Below are 19554 nucleotides of genomic sequence, written 5' to 3'. Positions count from 1 at the left end.
ATATTTTCATGTCCATGATGAGAAGTAATTCCAAAAATAAAAAGGCTGTGGAGTTCTTAGAAGAACGCCTCTATGGGAATATATAATATTCAATACTCAACAAAATTTACCTTTAAGCATCAGCTAAAAATATAAAACATTAAGATTCACTTCACAGGCTTCAATTTGTTTTCAAAGAATTCTGATTTTGAGCTCAGTTATTTGAAGAGAAACTAGTTCTGGTCACAGTACAAGCATCTAAGTGCCAGATAAAATTAAATGACCTCACAATGTAGTCTTTGCAGTAGCTAATTTGTCTGTGTTAATCATTAATATTTTACTCAAACTGTGCATTTGAAAAATAGGAATACTCATTGAACTAAGCATTTCTGGAGTTATAAGACCAGTTACATAGGTACTACTGTTACAATGTTTTTGCAATATTTAAAGGTATATATGTTTTGGGGAAAAAAACTCTCATAGTCATCACAGAGTACGTAAAGGAACAATTCATTATCTATATTTTTTGGTCAAAAAATACAAACATAACCAATTAAATAAATTTTTAAACATAATACATTGAAAAAAAAATTTTTTAACAGGTGAAAGTGATGGGAAGATTAATTTTGCCTGTTCTGGTCAATATTTACCCTCTCATTGTTTTGCTAGATTTATGTATTTATTTCTTCAGTGAACAATTTATTATTCTGTCATTATAAATTCAGACAGCATACTCTGGATTTAAACACATGTAGAAGAAATAAGCTATCCTGATATATGTGCCAAAATAATCACACCACAATCACAATGAAAATCACACATTATGTTAAATACACACACACACACACACACACACACACACACACACACACATGCACGCTTGACTCTTGAACGGCCCAGGGGTTTGGGGCACTGGCACCCCATGCGGTCAAAAATCCTCATATAACTTTACAGTCTGCCCTGTGTACCTGCAGTTCCAGATTGCAGATTCAACCAACCTGAAGACTGTGTAAGTACTGTAGTACATATTTATTGAAAAAAATCTGCATATAAGTTGACCCTCGCAGTTCAAACCCATGTTGTTCAAGGGTCAACTTGTGTGTGTGTGCGCCCAAGTGCCTGTGTGAATTTATATCTAGAATTTCTGTTTTTAAATACTCTAATTTCTTAGGTTGTTTTTCTTAATTTTAAATTTTATCATACTCTTTCAAACTAGATGCATTGCTCTGTTTCCTTATTCTTAATTTTCATTGATTACTTAACCAAGACTACAGAAGACAGACTACCAAAGGCAAAAAGGGTTAAACATCATGTCTAACCTTGTAAACCATAAAAACGTTTCTTACAATGTGCCTTAGAGCCAAAGAATACTTCCCTACCTTAGCTCTATGTGCTTTCCAAAGCCCAGGTGCCTAGATGACAATCATTTCAGTTTCTCAGAATTCTCCTTTAGCTTTTTGTTATACTTTCCAAAAAAATTTCAGGGAAGTTGTTAAAAGAAAATTATATGATACGTGATACAATGAAAGCTAAAATGTTACTCTTTTCTGTTTTAGACTGAGCCTAACAGACTCCAGGTAAGACCTTTTATAACATGCTATGATAACTGATCTCTGCTTCAGGACTATAGGATATTCCAACAGCATGGACTGAACATTTCAATACCTAAGTAAGTAACAATAAGATTTTTTTTTTCTCTTGATATAATCCATTTACTCTAAAGGTATCAAGAAGTCACCACTTACTTATGGCTACTAGCATATAGGCCATCTTGATGTTATTATAAATCCAGCAAGCTCCTTTAATCCCACATTTGTTAATATCCCAGAGAATACATGTGCTGTCTATCGTGATGCCAAATATAATAGGTCCAGGTATTGTGCCTAGAAGAATTACATGTGAAATACACATGAGTGAAGATTATAGTTACAGATTTTTTTTACATATGATTATGTATATATTTTATATAAATAAGCATAGGTATTAATCTGTCCACAGGCAAATCAATCAGTTCATATACAAGTAATAGGAATATAAAGAAATGCAAATAAAACACTCTAAAATAATTATACATAATTATTAAATACTTCTAATCAATTCAAAAAATTATTTTAATAAATATCTCTGTCATGTATTGGGTTAATATTTAGTTAAGGAGATATTTTAATTCACTGCTTTTCTAATTTAGTAAGTGTCTGAAATTATCTATTATATTTTAAAAAATCAAAATAAGTTATTGATGCACAGAGTAAGTCTCCTAAACTACAGTATATGTCTTATGCGCATGTGTGTGTGCATGTGCACATAAACCAATGCGGGTGTGTGAGTATACATACGTGTATATATACACATACACTGACATGTCTGTGCATGGGAGTGTACATGTGTACACACACACACACATTCACACTAACATGCCTAGTTCACCATTACCTGTGCAGCTATGGGCCAACCCCTGAATCTCTGAGGTCCTCAATTTACTGGTCTGAAAAATAGAAAAGCTGGTCTAGGGGATCTCTAATGTTTTCTGCTTTTGGTTTTTGTTTTTATAAATAATCTTAATATTATGTTCATAATATTATATGTAAAATTATACACACATATAATTATGTGTAAGACATGTTTCTGTTTTATTATTCTTCCTACATTTGGAACCTTAAAAATTTTCTAGCATAAATTATTTCTTCCATCAGTTCTTAACTAGACACAATATTCACAACACAGTTTTTATTGAAACATATAAACTCATTATTTTTCATTGCTAATGTAACATAATTATGTCCCAAATGGAGTGAAATACAGGGAGGAAAAGGAATTACACTAGGTATAAATAAGATTTTATCATAATTTATGTTGGTAATAGGTTTTATATGAATAGAAAAAAAATTTGTCTTTTACTGTGCTCTGTTAGAAATGTGTTGATGATCATATGCTGTATTTTAAATAAATATAATATACTCTTTGGGATTATATTCGCAACAGAGTTGGAAACAGCAGTTAACCAATCAGGTGGGTGAAATGTAAAGTCATTATTTTCCTATGTGATACATAAATAATACCACATCTTCAATAGTGGAAAACAGCTTTCTTCAATGACACCATGTAGTTTTCCACTGCAGTTAAACTAATTGTTTTCTTGGCACATACTGTAAGTGAATAAACCAATAACAGTAATGACTAAAAATAACCAACAGTTAACAACACACTAAGAGAAATGGCATACCTAATAATCGAAGCAACGTGCACTGTATCCCCAATGCTAGAGATCGCTGCTTCTGATTAACACACCTGGAGGTAGTAAATGCGTATGAGATAAAAAATGGTTGTATACTATATTTACTCTTTGAGCAAATTCATTTTTATACCAGCTGAGTATTTCTTGATTAAAGCAAATATTATACACACGAAATAAACAAATTATAAACTGTATGTAATAGCTTATATACAGTTCAACCTTTCTGGAATTATAAGAGAAGAAAAATGTTATCTCAACTAAAATATTGCAAATAATACCAAAAAGAGTCAAATGACTTTTAACAAATGTATTGAATATGTATGAATTTTAGCAAATGTGAAGAAGAAAGGACATTCATTAACAACACTTCTTTTCGACTGTCCCGTAAGTTACAAGTCACATGACTTAAGTTGCAAGCAAATAATTCTTACTCTCTTATTAACTCTGAGACAGAAACCATACCTGTGAGTTATAGTTACAAATCTGAGGTTGTGTAAAACAGTTGCTGATGCTCAATCTGATTCAACAATAATTCTTTAAGTAAAAACTCTCAGAGATGAATGAGACATGATGTTGGCACACAAGAGAGTTAGATGGGAGATAGAAGAGATCAAGTACCCTTTAAAAACAAATATGTAGGTAAAAAGTGACATCGATGTAAGAGGTGTTAACAGACTACTTAATGTTTTTAGACAAAATCTCTGACGCTTCCATTTGTCAAAAAGTATGTGAAATGGTAGCGAGTATCAAGGAACAAAAACTGAAGAGGGAAAAATTTAGTTTGTTAGGAAAGATATCGAAAGGCTGATGAACTTATAGAAGGGCAAATAGGAAATATTTTAATAAAGCAGTGTAGAAGGAAGAAAAGCCAGTGAAAGCACGAAACACTGAAGAGCCAGGTGACAGCCAGCATGTTTTACTGTTTGTAGGAAGGTTTAAGATCACAGCACCTACGGTATAAGGCAGAATGCACATCACTCTGATTCTGACATATGTGGACTGCACTGCCATTTCCATCATGCTCAAATGCAAATGATTACAACTCCAGCTTACAACCGAAGCCTCGTGAAAGAAGCAGAGAAGCTAGCATCGAGTACATGCCAAGTAGCAATGTTAAAACACTTTCACAACCATGATCTCATTAAAGCCTCAAACATCTTGGGTTCAATGAGGTAGCTTTCCCAATGCCACAGAACTAACGATCTTGTAAGGGCTCAATTAGTACTGGAACCAACAGTCAACCTACAAACCCCAAATAAATCCCTAAGTCCATTTTCTTTTCATTCCACATGTTGGCTTAGGGATGGCAAATTTCACAATATAACACATACCTTAGGATAGACACAGTTATGGGAGTACCAGCCATGAAGGTAAAAACAACTGCAGCAAAGAAAATGCCAAGGAATACGGGCAAGTTTTTACATTTACTTGAACACTTTCCAGCTTGAGCTTCAAAACTAAAACTTGATGGAGTAGGTGTTATTTCTATTTTCCTTTCAATACATGAACAGTTATAAAACACCTGGAAATATTAGACATAAACATACTGAAAGTGCTTATCTTGAAAACATATTTTATCATTGCAAATCGTGATTTTTAGACATGGCAAACACTCTTACACTGTCTTCATTCATATACAACTAATAGTGATGAGAAATAGTAATAACCTTTAAGAAATCAAGCAGGTGAAAACAAGGGGCCATATTTACAAAGTAGAATAATCTGTATTTGACTTTTGTGTTCATTATTTTAACTTGTTATTGATTCATGTCTCATAAAACAAATTGACAAGAATATAACAACTAGATGATCTCTCACATTCTAGACTGCTTTCAATAGATCACAATTGTTCAAATAGTTTTCCTGCTAATTTTCTTCTTTTCCATTATTAGGACACAAAGAAAAGCATGCATAGTAACAATCTATCTACGCTAATTTGAAAGAACTAACATAATTTTAACAATTGCCACAGTAAAATTAACTAATACATTGCAAGAGTTTGGGGAAAAAATACTTCTTTCAACTAAACCTTTTCACTATAATTTTCTGAACTTTTTGAATTATTTTACCAAATGCAAACTGTATCCCTCTTAAGATGACATATTTATGATAATCCAAAAACTAGAAGTTACTGCGTTATCCTGAAGGCTACTTTTTATATAACATATTAACTATTTAATATATATACATATATATGCATATATATGTTTACATATAAATTAATAATATGAAATGTTGGAAAGTAACATGTTTAAAAATCACAAGTATTACTTTTGTAGGAAAAGAATTCAGGTATTTGAAAAGTTAGGCATGATCTTTTTCTAAAGGCTTTTTACATCTCAACTCCATCCTTACTACAAATCTTTTTATATCTTTAAGGCCTCAATAAAGTCAGAGCAGAGCTAAAGAAGTCAAAGTGAAGTAGTGCTTTTATTGTCCCAAAGGCCAGAGACCACTGTTACTGATTCAGGAAACCCAAATACACAGGTGACATTCCTAAAATGAACTATTATGTACTTAGCAATCTAATACATCAAATAATTAAATAATGTAGCCTTTAAAAATTTTAAGAAGGAAAAATGAAAACAGTATTTTCTATCTTTAATGAAGCTTTATAGTTCTCTTAAATAAAAAAGTATACATCTGCCTATAATATAGCTAGCTATTAGTCGACATCTGTTTCTGTAGTTCAAATCATTGGTAGGAAATAGATTCTATTTCTGTGAATAAATGTGCATAGATATTTATTAATTATTATCAGTGTATTTTGCCTGTCTGAAATATTTCATTAAAAAAGTCCTGTGGAAAAATGAGTTATTACATGGACTAGCTGGACATAAAAAAGCCAGGACAAATAGAAAATGTGAAAGTCAAAATAACTTGCTTTTCTGAAACAATTCCTAGAAGACAATTTATTGTTTAAAATGGTAATGATAATATTTGGTGACAAATATAAATATCAAAATCACCATGCTGAAATAACAAATACCATTTCAAGTATGCTCTGATATTAATTTTTTATTTATTTACTTAATTATTTATTCAGTTATTTTGGTTTCCTTGTGTAGGATGGTATTTGTATCTAGACATTTCGTTATGTGGGTAAAACCCTTGCATTAATTTAACTCCTTGTCATAATCTTCTAATTAGAGTTAGTCAATAGCACTTATTAATGATATTTTATATACAGGAAAATGCTACCTGCTTATCTGCCTCTCAGAGGAAGAGTTTACCTTCCAGGTGCTTCTGAGTCTATGATAGGTGATAAGTATTATACTCACTTGCGGAATTTGATTCCTCATAACTGACACAAATACCTAAGTTCCTCAACCTGTTTTGAAACTAAAGCAATCCCAGATGTCCACTGGTTTGAAGGTATGATAACCCTCAGTTTTTGGATCTTAAAAATCTTCCTGATGTCTTTCATTAAACTTTCATAGGAACTTTATGGCAGTGATCTAATTAGTTTTATTCCAAGGATTAAAACTGCACATGTCAACCAAGTCTATTAAGTCTGCTATGATTCACCACATTTTTTCTGGCATATTTTTCAATGTTTGTAGACAACTATTTTTAAATCTATAAGCTAGGTAATATGGAAAAAGAATGTATACTATTTCTTACATTCTGGTTTACCCCCAGCAGAAAGATGAACTCCTATATCTCTGTCAAGATAAATGTTCCATGTATTTATTAAAGATATGTATACATATACACAAACATATATTTATGTGTGTACATATGAACATATAAGTGTGTACAGTCACACACACACATACTGACACCCGTGTTAGTTCTAAAAGAAATCTGAAGTAATTTTACAGATTATTTCAATTAATTATTTCTATTTATGTAAAAATCTTTTCTTGCAATCTTAAGCTTATCTTTATATAGGAAAAGGAATGCTATTTCACTAATCCACATTTCAGATATCCAAGACAGATGTTTTGTCATATAATTCTTACATACCTTATTCATTGTAGTCTCTTATACCATATTATATATTTCCCTCAGGTCTTTTTAAAGTTATCACATTATCTATTAATGCATAAAATAACCTATTATGTACTACTAGTAATGTCAATATTATTTCTTCCCAAGGCTCTAAAATTTAAAGAAGATAAAATTTTGATGGTAGATGTAGTACAATAAAATTCTGTTCGATTTTCTCAAACTATTTAATTGTATTAAAGAGAAATCATATTTAGGTAAACTGATATGCATTCTAATCCAGAACTAAAAGTAAATTTACATTTGAGAATGAATTAGTGATTTGTATTTTTTTAAAGTGTCCATGGTTTATCAACTAAAAGCAACAAATATTTACTGTACTTAGTAAGAATAAGAGAAGTTCCCTGACTTCAAGGGACATAACATATAGTTGAGAAAAAATAAAACAATGTAAAAAAGTAAACAATATTTCACTTCTATAACAGAAGTGATGTTATAAAGATGTATGTGAGAAACTGCCAAACTGATTTTCGACAGTAACTGAATCTGGAATATAAAGGAAGAAGAATCTTTTTCAGCTGGAGTGGTCAGGGGCCTTTTTTTTTTTTTTTAAATTACAGTAAGAACACAACAAATTTTAAGTGTACAATGCATTATCGTTGACACAGGTACAGTGTTGTACAGCAGCTCTCTAGAACTTATTCATTTTACTTGACTGAAACTTTACGCCTGCCTTCTGAATGGAGGAGGTGGGCCAGGAAGGGAAGACGCAGCACAGCATAACTTCGCTACAGGGATAAGGAAGGGCATCCAGAAATACACACACATTCTGCCTCATTAAAGTAAAGGAGCAGACACAAGTCACCTTCGGATGTCTTTTGGAAACGGAATTTGTACAACCTGCATAGCAGGGAGAAAAATATTGGACTCCATCTCCTCCACAGATGGGATAATAATAGGATCGCAGGCAGTCACAATTGGCATTGCAAGGAGCGGTCAAGTTTCCCAGTTCTCCTGTCCTGTCAACGAGAAGTGAAAGATGGGTAAATTACCGATGTTGTCACTTTTAATGAACAGCTCAGACGCGCTGTTATATCTTGCCACTCGGTCATTTCTTCACTCACTCAACGCGTCATTTAATTACTGAACAAATAAAACAAACAAAATGTCTTTCTTTCCATACAGAGCTTAAATTTTTGTGGCAGGGACAGGCAACAGAAACATAGCTATATAATGTCTGTCAGTGATTTTAAAATCATAGGCAGAGTAAGCAAATAAAGCAGCTTCTCATTTGGATACCAGATAATTCTCTTTCTTTCTTTCTTTCTTTCTTTTTTCTTTTTTGATGCAGGAGAGGGGAGGTCTGGTTCTGTGGATTGTAGGATATTTAGTAGCATTCCTGGCCTCTACCCACCGAATGCCAGTAGCATCCTCTTAGTTGTGACAACCAAAATGTCTCCAGACACTGCCAAATTTCTCTGGGGTGTGGGTAAAATTTTAAACCTGGAAGGATGAATACAATTGTAATCTTCAGCATACTCCCTTTATCAATGGGAAAACTGAGGCCCAGAGAGATTAATTTTCTTTCTTTGCCAAATATAATACTCCTGGTTCCCAGGCTCAGTGTTCTTCCATGCTGCCTCTTAATAGGAGGCAATATCTTTTAAAATATAAAGGGTTACCCTAGGCAAAGATATATCTCCAATTCCTTATTTATTTATTCATTCAACCAACATATATTGAGCAAGTGCTAGGCCCTATGCTAGGTATTGGGAATATAAAACTCATAAGAGAGTCAACATCCTCAAAGATTTCACAGTCTAGGAGTAGAGTGGACACGAATTTATACTCTAATATGGTTACAGACTGCAGTTATAGATATCAACAAAGTGTATTTTAGATATCTGCACTGAGGAATGACACTTAAAACAAGCCATAGTTTAGATTAGAGGCTCTGATAGAGCTACTGCCTGAGATAAGTCTTAAAGGATGAGTAAGAGTTAGCTGGGTAAATGGGGAAGGCAAAGGGTACTTCAGAGAAGCTGATAAAAGGTATAAAGGTGAGCAATAGCATTCTATATGGAGAAATATGAATGATGTCTGAGGCAGAGAGTGATAGGAAATGTAGTCGGAAAAGAGTCATGGACCACATGACTGAAGGCCTCAAGGGCCTTGTTAAAAACAATGGGCTTTAACTTATTTTGAAACGACAATCAAGTATTTTTGACTGAAAAGTGACACTCTTAACAGTATATTTTAAAGAAATAACCCTAGGAGTTATACAGAGTTTGAATTTGGAGGAAGGGGACCAGTTACAATACACCAGGCAACAAGTTATGATAATGTGTAGTAGAACCAAAATAGAATTTTGATTAAAGAAAACAGATTTGAGAAATATTTCGGATGTAGAATCAGTAAGATTTGGTGTTTGGCTGACTGAGGATAGGAACAGGGTGGAAGAGTCAAGAGTGACTCCTAGTGTCTAACTTGGCATCTTCATAGAGAAGAACCAGTTCCGGGGAAGAGATAATGGGTATGCTTTTATACATATTGAGATGAAGAGTCTCAAATTTGGTGAAGAAATCTGGCCTGGAGCCAGGTATCTTAATATCCGTTTGCATACAGATGTAGCTGAAACTATGAGAATGATAAGATCAACCATATAAAGAGTAGGAAGAGTACAGAGAGATCTTGGGAGTTTATTTCATAAATACGTAGTGAGCTCCCATCATGTACTAGACTTGAAGTGGTGGATATACATATCTAAAATAAATAAAGATAGAGATAAAGATAGAGAAAGGAAGGAAGAAAGAAAGAAAAGGGAGGGAGGAAGGGGAGAGGGAGGGATAAAATTCCCTGCAACCAGGAAGCCAAATTTCTTGCACTAGGGATCAAAAACAGTAAACGAGTGATTTATCTAAGCATTAGAAGATAATAATTGCTATGTTGCAAAATGATGATACTTAAGGTGTAGGTGGAGAACAAGAAGTTCATGAAGGAAACAGATTAAAGAGAAGGATATCAAACAAATGGGGAACAAATCAGTGGGGAGTTTGAAGGAAATGGTGATCAAAGAGTAAACTTTAAGTAACTCATCTCTCTGCTTGGAGTCTCTCTGTCTTTGAATCTATACCACAGGCTACTGCTAGATTTCTTTATCAAGCATGACTCCATTCATGAAAGCAAGCACTACAGTCTCTGCCCACATCTAGTTTACGATATAGATGTAGAAATGAGGTGACAGAAAAACTATCCCTGCAACTCTAGAAACAGCCTATACACAATAATTTTTAAATTAAAGTTTTCCAAAATATAATCCCCATATGATTGAGAAATGATTACTAGGAACATGAAAGTTTAAGACTGTCTGATGCAAACAGAGTAGAAACAAAGTAACACAGAATATATTCCTTACCATCAAGGGCCAGTCACTGTAGCCTACATATTTTCTAAAGGTTTATTTCATAAAGTAAAGGGCAAACTATCATCAGGAAAACAGCCGATGCTTGTGAAATTTATTAAATTTTCTTTATATATATGTATTATTTTTAAATATATAAAATATTTTAAATTTTAAAACGTTGAATATTTAAAAATATTTAAAATATTTTGATTATACATAAAATATATTTTAAATATTTTAAAAATACACATAAATGTGTGTTTATACATACACATATGTATATATGAGAAACGTGTATCATGACTAGCTGAATTTAAACATTAATGTCTCATTTGAATCCAAACTATTATTCTATAATTACACTTCTACAATAAGCAAATATTTCCCTAAATCTATTTCAATCCTTGATAGACATGCCTCTTTAAGGCACTGTTTCAGATAAGCAATGAAATTCTACCTCTAGGTCAGATAGGGAAAAAATACTGTGTGTACTTACTTAAGTTCAAAGTAAAACACAAATCACCATTACCAATACTGATTACCAAAACAGACCCAAAGATCCTATAGATAGATTATCAAGGTAATATAGGACTATGGCAAATTTTATTAACTAGTAGAGTTCTAGAAATATACTTTGACAATCTCTTTCACCTGAATTTAGTGTTGTGCTCATATTAAACATTTAATAACAAATTTATTTGAAAAATTATGAATATTAAAAATATCCCCTGAAATAATCGGTATTACTGATCTTAAGCTTTCTGGGCTTTAAATGAACTTATCAATAAGCCTAATTCATTAACCCAGTGTCACAAAAGCTCTTTAACCACCTACAAGGTTACACAGCAAAGGGCAAAGACTGTCTGCATTACTCTACTAGAAATCCTACATCTCACAACCTCTCTTTCTCCCACTCACTAAGGAGGTATTTCTTGAGTTTCTCTGTCTGTTCTTTCATTGTACTTTTTCTTATACACATGTTCCTTGCATAAGATTATTATGACTAAGCTTTCCATGATATGGACATTTTAATATGCAGGGTACATAGTTAAATTAAGAATTTGGGGCCACAGAGAAAAATGATCTGACAAGTTCACACCTCCGTTGTGACTTTAAGCTTCATCTGTATATTAAAAGAATCCAGACACACACACACACGTGCACACACACACACATTCCATGCGTGTGAATGCACATGTGTATGTATGTATACTCACTTTCAGTTTTTTTCATCACTAAGAATGTGTATGTAATTAAGCTCTACCTCTATGTCTCAGATTTTGATATCTCTCAATGACCAGCCCCTACATGCACCTCAAACCGACACCACCTCACTTCCTTCTCTTCTGATTGGGCTAAAGACAATTCATCTGGTAGTGACTCTTGTTTAATGTAGAAAATATCAGATGGATTCATACCCACATAATTTGTTCATCAAGGTGACAGAGTAGTATTAAACTATACGGAAGTTTCTGTACTTTTAAAAGGAACATATATAAAAAGTGGTTTCTTAGGGTATATTTGGGTGAAGTTTATAGATGTCAGTCAGGTCTACACAACTAACCTCTATCTACCTTTCAACCTTTCCAGGTATCTTTCTACTATTTCCAGACACACGACCTAAGTGCCTGCAAACTGGTCCCTGAATCTAGCCTTCACTTTCTAGCATTTATGCTCTGGCTTAACATATTCCTTTGCCATTCCCTCTTTCCCAAATCTTTCTCTCTCAAACTTTTTGTATACATAGGGGATATTTTAGCCCTATTTCTCTATTATGTCATGAAGGCTTTTCTAAATCTAATTAAAGAAACTGAAAAGCTCTTTTTAATTCCATAGCCCTTTACATCTCTCACCGCCCAACACATTGTGCATTCACTATTTTGTTTCCCCATCTATCCTACTACCCTGGAAACTCCTTTAGAGTAGGAATTTTGCTATAAAAGTCTGCCGGGGCTTCCTAGGTGGCGCAGTGGTTAAGAATCCGTCTGCCAATGCAGGGGACATGGGTTCGATCCCTGCTCCAGGAAGATCCCACATGCCGCGGAGCAGCTAAGCCTGTGCGCCACAACTATTGAGCCTGTGCGTTAGAGCCCGTGAGCCCCAACTATTGAGCCCATGTGCTGCAACTACTGAAGCCCACGTGCCTAGAGCCCATGCTCTGCAATGAGAGAAGCCACGGCAATGAGGAGCCTGCGCACCACAACGAAGAGTAGCCCCCACTCACCGCAACTAAAAAGAAAGCCCGAGCACAGCAAAAAAGACCTAACGCAGCCAATAAAATAAATTAATTAATTAATTTAAAAAAAAAGTCTGCCAGGAGAAGCAGGCAATGAATTCTTAAATAAATGTAATGGAGCTGGACTAAACACTGCTTTAGAACATTCACCATTTTTCGTTAATGTAAAAGAATGACAGATAAACAGTAGCTACAAATCATGATAATTGTTATTGGCAAACTTTTCAAAACAAACTTTTCAGAACAAACTTTTCCCTTTACTTAGGTTATCTGAATGCCATGTTAATATAAAATTACAGAGACCCTGACCTGAAGCACCATCCTCTTCAACAGTCTCAAACACTTATATTCAAACAATTAAAGCAGCACCGTGGGCTATAAAATACACTGCTGGGCAATGCCCTCCAGTCTGACCCTCTACTTGTGGTTTAGGATTTCAAAGCAAAACAAGCAAGGCAAAGAGAGAGAAAATGGTCAAACCAGTTATAGGTAGAAACACGTTTACAGGTCAGAACAACAAGAATTTATTTCTCTACAATAAATATGAACTTCTAAAGTAAACACAACAATGATTAGTATCACCTAGTTCTAGCTTCATTTTAATGTCTCTGCTAGCCTATTTTCAATCCCCCTAATAAGAGAATTTCACCATAGGGAGTTTTAAAATTTAAATCAATAGGAACATACAATGTGAAATTCTCCCTAAGGTGTTGAATCCATTATGGACAAAGATTCTATAATACTCATCTTTGTATCCCTAAGTACAGTACTCAGTACAGAACAGTTGTTCCTTAAATTCTTTCTGAAAAACTATCCAACTTTTTTCCCCCAACTTTTAATATGACATCAATTATTGAAACTAAAAATAAAAACTACATATTCTTATGTAGGAAAAGCAGCCTTCTAATTTTTTTTAAAAAGTCAATTTCTCATCATTTTAATTAAGAAAACATATACTTGGAAATACATACATAGCTTATTACTCTGATATTAATATCAAAAAACAATGAAATATATTTACCCATTATATGATTCAGATACACCCGCAAATGGCTCATTTTCACAGTTGGCATAAATAAATACAAAAGTCAGTGTAAGTGCAATTACAGATGTGAGCAAAGCAAACTTCATTATGTTTTTACACGTCATTTTGAATTTCGAAACAAGAATACCACCTAAAATCTGACCAAGAGCAGCTCCAGGAACTAAAACAGTCCCTAATGATAAAGAAGACACAGACAGTGAGAAAACATACAAGTATACACAGTAACTTATGCAAACAATTGGAAAACATCAAAAACAAGTACTGCTATGGTTTTAATATATAAAAGCACTCATGTGATTTAGGAACAACATGAGTAAATGAGTTAATAGTTATATTAAGTAAGAGATTACTTAACTACTTAAAATTAATGCTTTGAATATTAAGATTAATATATATTCTCTTTAGCTCTGTATCTCTCAAATTCATCCAATAAATTGTCTAATGTTAGAAAACTGGAACTTTTACCAAAATCAGTATTAAGTTTAAACTTCTAGGAGCTATTCAAAATTTTATGCTATTTTAATAAACATCTAATGTGGTAAAGTAAGATTATTAGATTAAGTTAGAACAAAGGAAATGTTTTACCTGCAAGGGTAGCCGCAGAGCTGGAAGACATTCCAAATTGATTTTCTATAAATTTAGGTAAAAATGTAGCAAATCCAGTAGTAACTAAGGCTTCTGAGCAAGTTGACAGAACTAAACACATAAAGACAGTATTCCTCATCAAATTCTAAAGAAAAAAATACAGTTCACCGAATGAATAACTATGATGTGCAAAACACAGCATTAGAATGGTAGGTATCAAGATGAAATAGCACATTTTAAATAAACACAATATAATTATCTGTAAATTTTCAGCATTTCCTTTAGCACAAAAGTATAAATATTGATTACTAATAGTTGTATACATACAATGTTGAGAAAATTTATACGTGGAGCACCTAGAAAAATGACAGATGATTAATCAGTAGGGGGAATGTGTCTTGATCATATGCAAGGGACCAGGGAAAGGAGGTAAAAGCTGGCTTGGAAAGTTCTCTTCCCCAGGCTTACTATCAATTTCCATACAATAAATCTACCCCATATTCGATTTTTTAAATTGTGTTCTGAATTCCTACATCCAATAAATGAAGACTGTGAGCAAAGATGAAAGCAGTCTCTTAAGTATCAAACTTGTAGTATTGCTCCACAAGTGAAGGTCTTGGCAGTTAAGAACCTTAGTTAGGTACAGAGTTAAGCAATTTTAAATGTGTCTGTATTGCTGGAGTTCTCAGAACCTTATTAATCTAGAGAGAGGAGTATAGCGATTCAGTTATTTCACCATATTTAATCATAAAGTGAAAAACCACATAGTTCTGGAATATTCAATGCAAAAAAATTTCATAAAACTGAGCAACACACACACACACAGAGGTCACAAAAAGTCAAGATAAGAGATTTAGAAGTCAGAGCCAGATGATCTAACATAAGAATAACAATAGTGACAAAAGGGGAAAAAGTACCTGAATGAAGAAATGCAATAATTTTAAAAAATAATGAGTAGAAAATATTTGTTTTCAGATTGAAAAAGATAATGGACTCCTAGAAAGGATTAATGAAAAATGATACATATTTAGGAATAACCTAGTGAATTTCCCGAAATCAAAGAGACATGAAAAAATTTACAAATTTACAGATGGAAATAATAACTCAATCACATTAACTTGAAACTTCTCCACTGCAATAAATTCAACTAGAAAAGAGCCAAATACCATCTACAGACTACTGGAATTAAAGAAGTATAATCTGAAAATATCCATCTAGTCAGAAATATCATTTTGGCATTCAAAGATACTTAAATGGCATCCTATCTGAGAAAAACCAACAATAAAATGCTGGATCCGTAGAGATCTGAATCAGAATTGAGATCTCAAAGCATGAGAACATAAGGATAAAAAAAGCACTGGTAAGTAATGACTCTTGATGATAACACATATAAGAGTTTTATAAAATAAATTAAATACAAATATATGGAATAGAACAGAACTACTATAAAAGAAAATAACAATAGTTAGAATTAAAACAACCTCAGCAAAACACAAGAATGTGCCTGTATGGGAGAGGAGGAAGGAGAGCTAAAAAGTAGGATGAATGGAGTAAAAACATTAAGGCTCTCATTTGAGGAGGAAAGAAATAATAAAAAGTAAATAAATAAGTTCAAATCTTGAAAAGGTAAAATTATAAACTCCCTTATGTACAAAACTTTCATGATGCTAAATAGAAAGAATACTTTTCTGCTCAGTTCAATAAAATAGAGGTTGTTTCTTTAACCTCAAATTCAAAAAAAGTAACCACTGACCGCCACTTCTTCCACAAGGGAAAAATATTGGTTTGGCATTCTCAAAAACATATTTACAATTCAGTGACAACTGATCCATCCATTACATAAGGGAAATGGCATGGGAAAATGGACTATATGCCAGCAAGGAACCACTGAATACTGACATTGTCAATAAGATGACTCATGTTCTTCCAGCCATGGGATAGTTTTCATTTACTCAAAGCACAATACAATTCAATCTGAAGAGGTTTTTTTAAGGGCTAGAACCATAGTAAATAAGCAAGCAAGAGTGCATTATGATAATATTTGTGTGTATGGATATAGTTTATGTATATTTGTAATATATACATATATCTATACATGTATGTGTGTGTGTGTGTGTGTGTGTGTGTGTGTGTGTGTGTACAGTGTTATTTTACCTTTAGAGCAGCTGGAAAATCTTTAAGACTCTGTCCAAAGTTCCCATCTGTATGTTGTAAGGAATTACACTGATGAGTCTGGGAAGATTTTCCGTCTTGAATTTCTGCTGTACCTAAAAAAATAGTAAATTTACTCGCTCTATCTTCTTGCTTTCAAATGATTCCTTCTCATCCTTTATGCATTAAACAAAGAATGTTTAAAGCTTTTCTCTTTTACTCTAATTCTAACATGCTTTTTAGATGAAATAATATTTACTACCTATTATCGTATCCTTTAATTTTTAATAAAAGTACTGTGAATAAACCTGAGAAAACAGTCAATATGTAGCATCATAAGTTGTATGGCCCAAGGTAGAAAGAAATCAACAAGTCCATCTATTTCAACTCTTCCTACTTTTCTTTTCACCATTTCCAAAAGTTAATCATCTATCCTGTTACATATATAACAACAGAAACAACTAAATGCTTGCAGCCTAGAGAAAAATACTTCTATAGATATGTATATGAACCACATGATTATAAAGAAACAAAATCTCACAGAGAAAGGAATGGATATTCTTTTCTATTAATATTTTCTTTTTGGACAGATTTTTAGTATTAAAATTTGGTGACAATAAGTATACAACAGCATAACTTTGGTGACAATTAAAAAAAAGTACTCGTACTATCATTAACAAATAATTAGCATCAATAATTTAAAGCAGATTGGCTCTTGAAGTCACTAACTGAATATAATACTTTAAGATATTATATCTTGCATAAACATAAAGCAAGATTCCAGATAACACATAAGACACACATTTAGTAAGTATTTAATAGAGGTGAATATGTACAGTTTTATTGGGTATTAAATGAAAATAAAGAAAAACCATGAATATTAAGATTGTTATCCAATATTTCCTAAAATAAAGACAGATATTCAAAAGTTTGTATAGGCAGACAACTGAGATTCTATTAAAAAAAAAAAAAAAAAGACTGAATTTTCTAGGGTTCTTATTAATCATTTAGAAAGCAGCACTTGGCCTAGAATTGGAATAAAACACCCTGGTTTTAAAACATTTTTACCTGGTAAATGTTTTGGAAAACAAGAGAAAGGTATTATCAAAGACCAGGCAAAGAGCCAAGACATAAGAAATCCAATCCACCACGCCCCCAGCCATCGTGGATCATCCTCAGTGATATTAATGCTGTATGACAGAAAAACAAGAGGTAAAAGTCAACTCTACCTGGTTAATTTAAACTCATGATAATTATATAATTTATAATTCAAATGCATATATAAAGAAATATTATTATATTATTCAAAATTTTAAGTGGAGCCAGAGCCACTTTGAAGAATCACGATGGAAAGCAGGCATAAATGACAGCTCTAAGAATAATGGTTTACAAGGTATTCCACATGGCAAATATGACAGAAAAGTTTTAAATATTTAATAGTAAATATAAGTAGGTTAACTGAAAGCATGCATGGAATTTCTAAACATTCTTTAACTTTGGCTAAATTTTTCTTCTCTAAATATTATAGTATATAGTATAAATAGAGAATATTAAATACATCTCACAGCAAATCACTGATTTTTGTTAAAAGCCCATACACTGTGCTTTAATTGTGGCATTCATTTGAACATTAACAGTTTCTTACAATGGTAGTCATATTTTTATATTAACAGGCTCTTCCCCAAAACACACCATTCTCACTCCACTGAAATTAAAACTCAGCTCTCTGTTCGAGAGCTTTCTCTGCACAACATTTTATATAGTCTCTAAAAGATTAACCTGGGACTACCTACATCAGTATCTTTGCATAGTTCCACCTTCTGATTCTTTTTTTAAGCTCTTTATTGGAATATCATTGCTTTACACTGTTGCACCAGTTTTTGCTGTACAACAAAGTGAATCAGCTGTATTTATACATATATCCTCACATCCCCTCCCTCCCATGACTCCTTCCCACCTTCCCTATCCCAGCCCTCTAAAGTCATATGGACTTGATTTTTTTATTAACCTATAGTCTCTAAAAGATTAACCTTGTCTTTAAAAGATTAACCTAGGACTAACAGCTAAACAAATCACATACTGTGACCACATTTTCTTATTCATTGCTCACAGTTATGCAAAGGACTGTGTAGTTACAGTAAAATGAAAAAATATGGCCTCACCAAAGGCCACTAATTTCTCTATTCAGGAAAAGGGGGAGGCAACTCAGTGGGCAAGAAGGGAGTTTCAGAGTCAAAAAGATCTACTTCATTTCATGCCTTGGCGACTTACCAAGTTCTGTGTATCAACTACCTTATAAGATTATTAAGAGGATTAAATAAAATGACACGTAAAATAAAGTTACACAGAAAACCTATGTTGTCTAGAACATAGTAAGGGATAAAATAAATATTACCTGTTATGATTCTCCAGTGTCACAGTTGTTAAAGTGCAATAATTGTGATCTCTAAGATATTATCAGAGCTACGATAGCACTTAGTCTGAGAATCATAAACTCTCAAGACTTTTCAGGCTATCTACCTACAGCTAAATCTACTGAAAACACAACTAATTTTAATTAAACTATTATTTTTGAACAATGCATGGGGTCTTCGTTGTGTATTTTGAAAAATTTCACCAGCTAACTATTAAGCATCCTTATTTATGAATAAATGCACTATACCAAGAAATGGTATGGCATTAACTCATGAAGCAGTGCAGCCAAAATAGTACATAAAAATTGTATGTATTCAGTTTGCTTCCTGAAAAATCCCTCATGATATTCTGAAGAAATACTATCAAAATGTTCTGCCCATGTTACTAACATGATTGAAATAATGTAAATCTAAATAAAAGAAAAATAGATATCGTCTTGCCTTTGTCCCAAATCAACATCAATGTACATGGTTAGCAACTGTCCTCCCAACACATAGCCAACAGCTGGGCCTAAAATTGACATGGAATAGCCAATTCCTAGAAAAAGAACAAAG

The 19554-nt window shown here is 32.9% G+C and overlaps 1 protein-coding gene across 1 annotated transcript in view; it reads right to left on the bottom strand.

Moving 5' to 3' along the window:
• SLCO4C1 (solute carrier organic anion transporter family member 4C1) overlaps positions 1-19554 on the bottom strand; it is a 58712-nt gene that overhangs the window by 539 nt on the left and 38619 nt on the right. The window contains exons 4-12 of the mRNA XM_057695494.1: positions 19441-19537; positions 17654-17775; positions 16589-16701; positions 14435-14579; positions 13826-14021; positions 8031-8184; positions 4546-4736; positions 3203-3267; positions 1725-1862 (exon numbers count right to left, since the gene is read on the bottom strand). Of these exons, the coding sequence (XP_057551477.1) occupies positions 1725-1862; positions 3203-3267; positions 4546-4736; positions 8031-8184; positions 13826-14021; positions 14435-14579; positions 16589-16701; positions 17654-17775; positions 19441-19537 (1221 nt within the window). The remainder of the gene's footprint in view (positions 1-1724; positions 1863-3202; positions 3268-4545; positions 4737-8030; positions 8185-13825; positions 14022-14434; positions 14580-16588; positions 16702-17653; positions 17776-19440; positions 19538-19554) is intronic.

Source organism: Hippopotamus amphibius, chromosome 1 (assembly GCF_030028045.1).
Source record: "Hippopotamus amphibius kiboko isolate mHipAmp2 chromosome 1, mHipAmp2.hap2, whole genome shotgun sequence".
NCBI classification, from domain to species: domain Eukaryota; kingdom Metazoa; phylum Chordata; class Mammalia; order Artiodactyla; family Hippopotamidae; genus Hippopotamus; species Hippopotamus amphibius.
The sequence above is the reverse complement of the archived record's forward strand: the minus strand, read 5'-3'. Positions and strand labels throughout refer to the sequence as shown.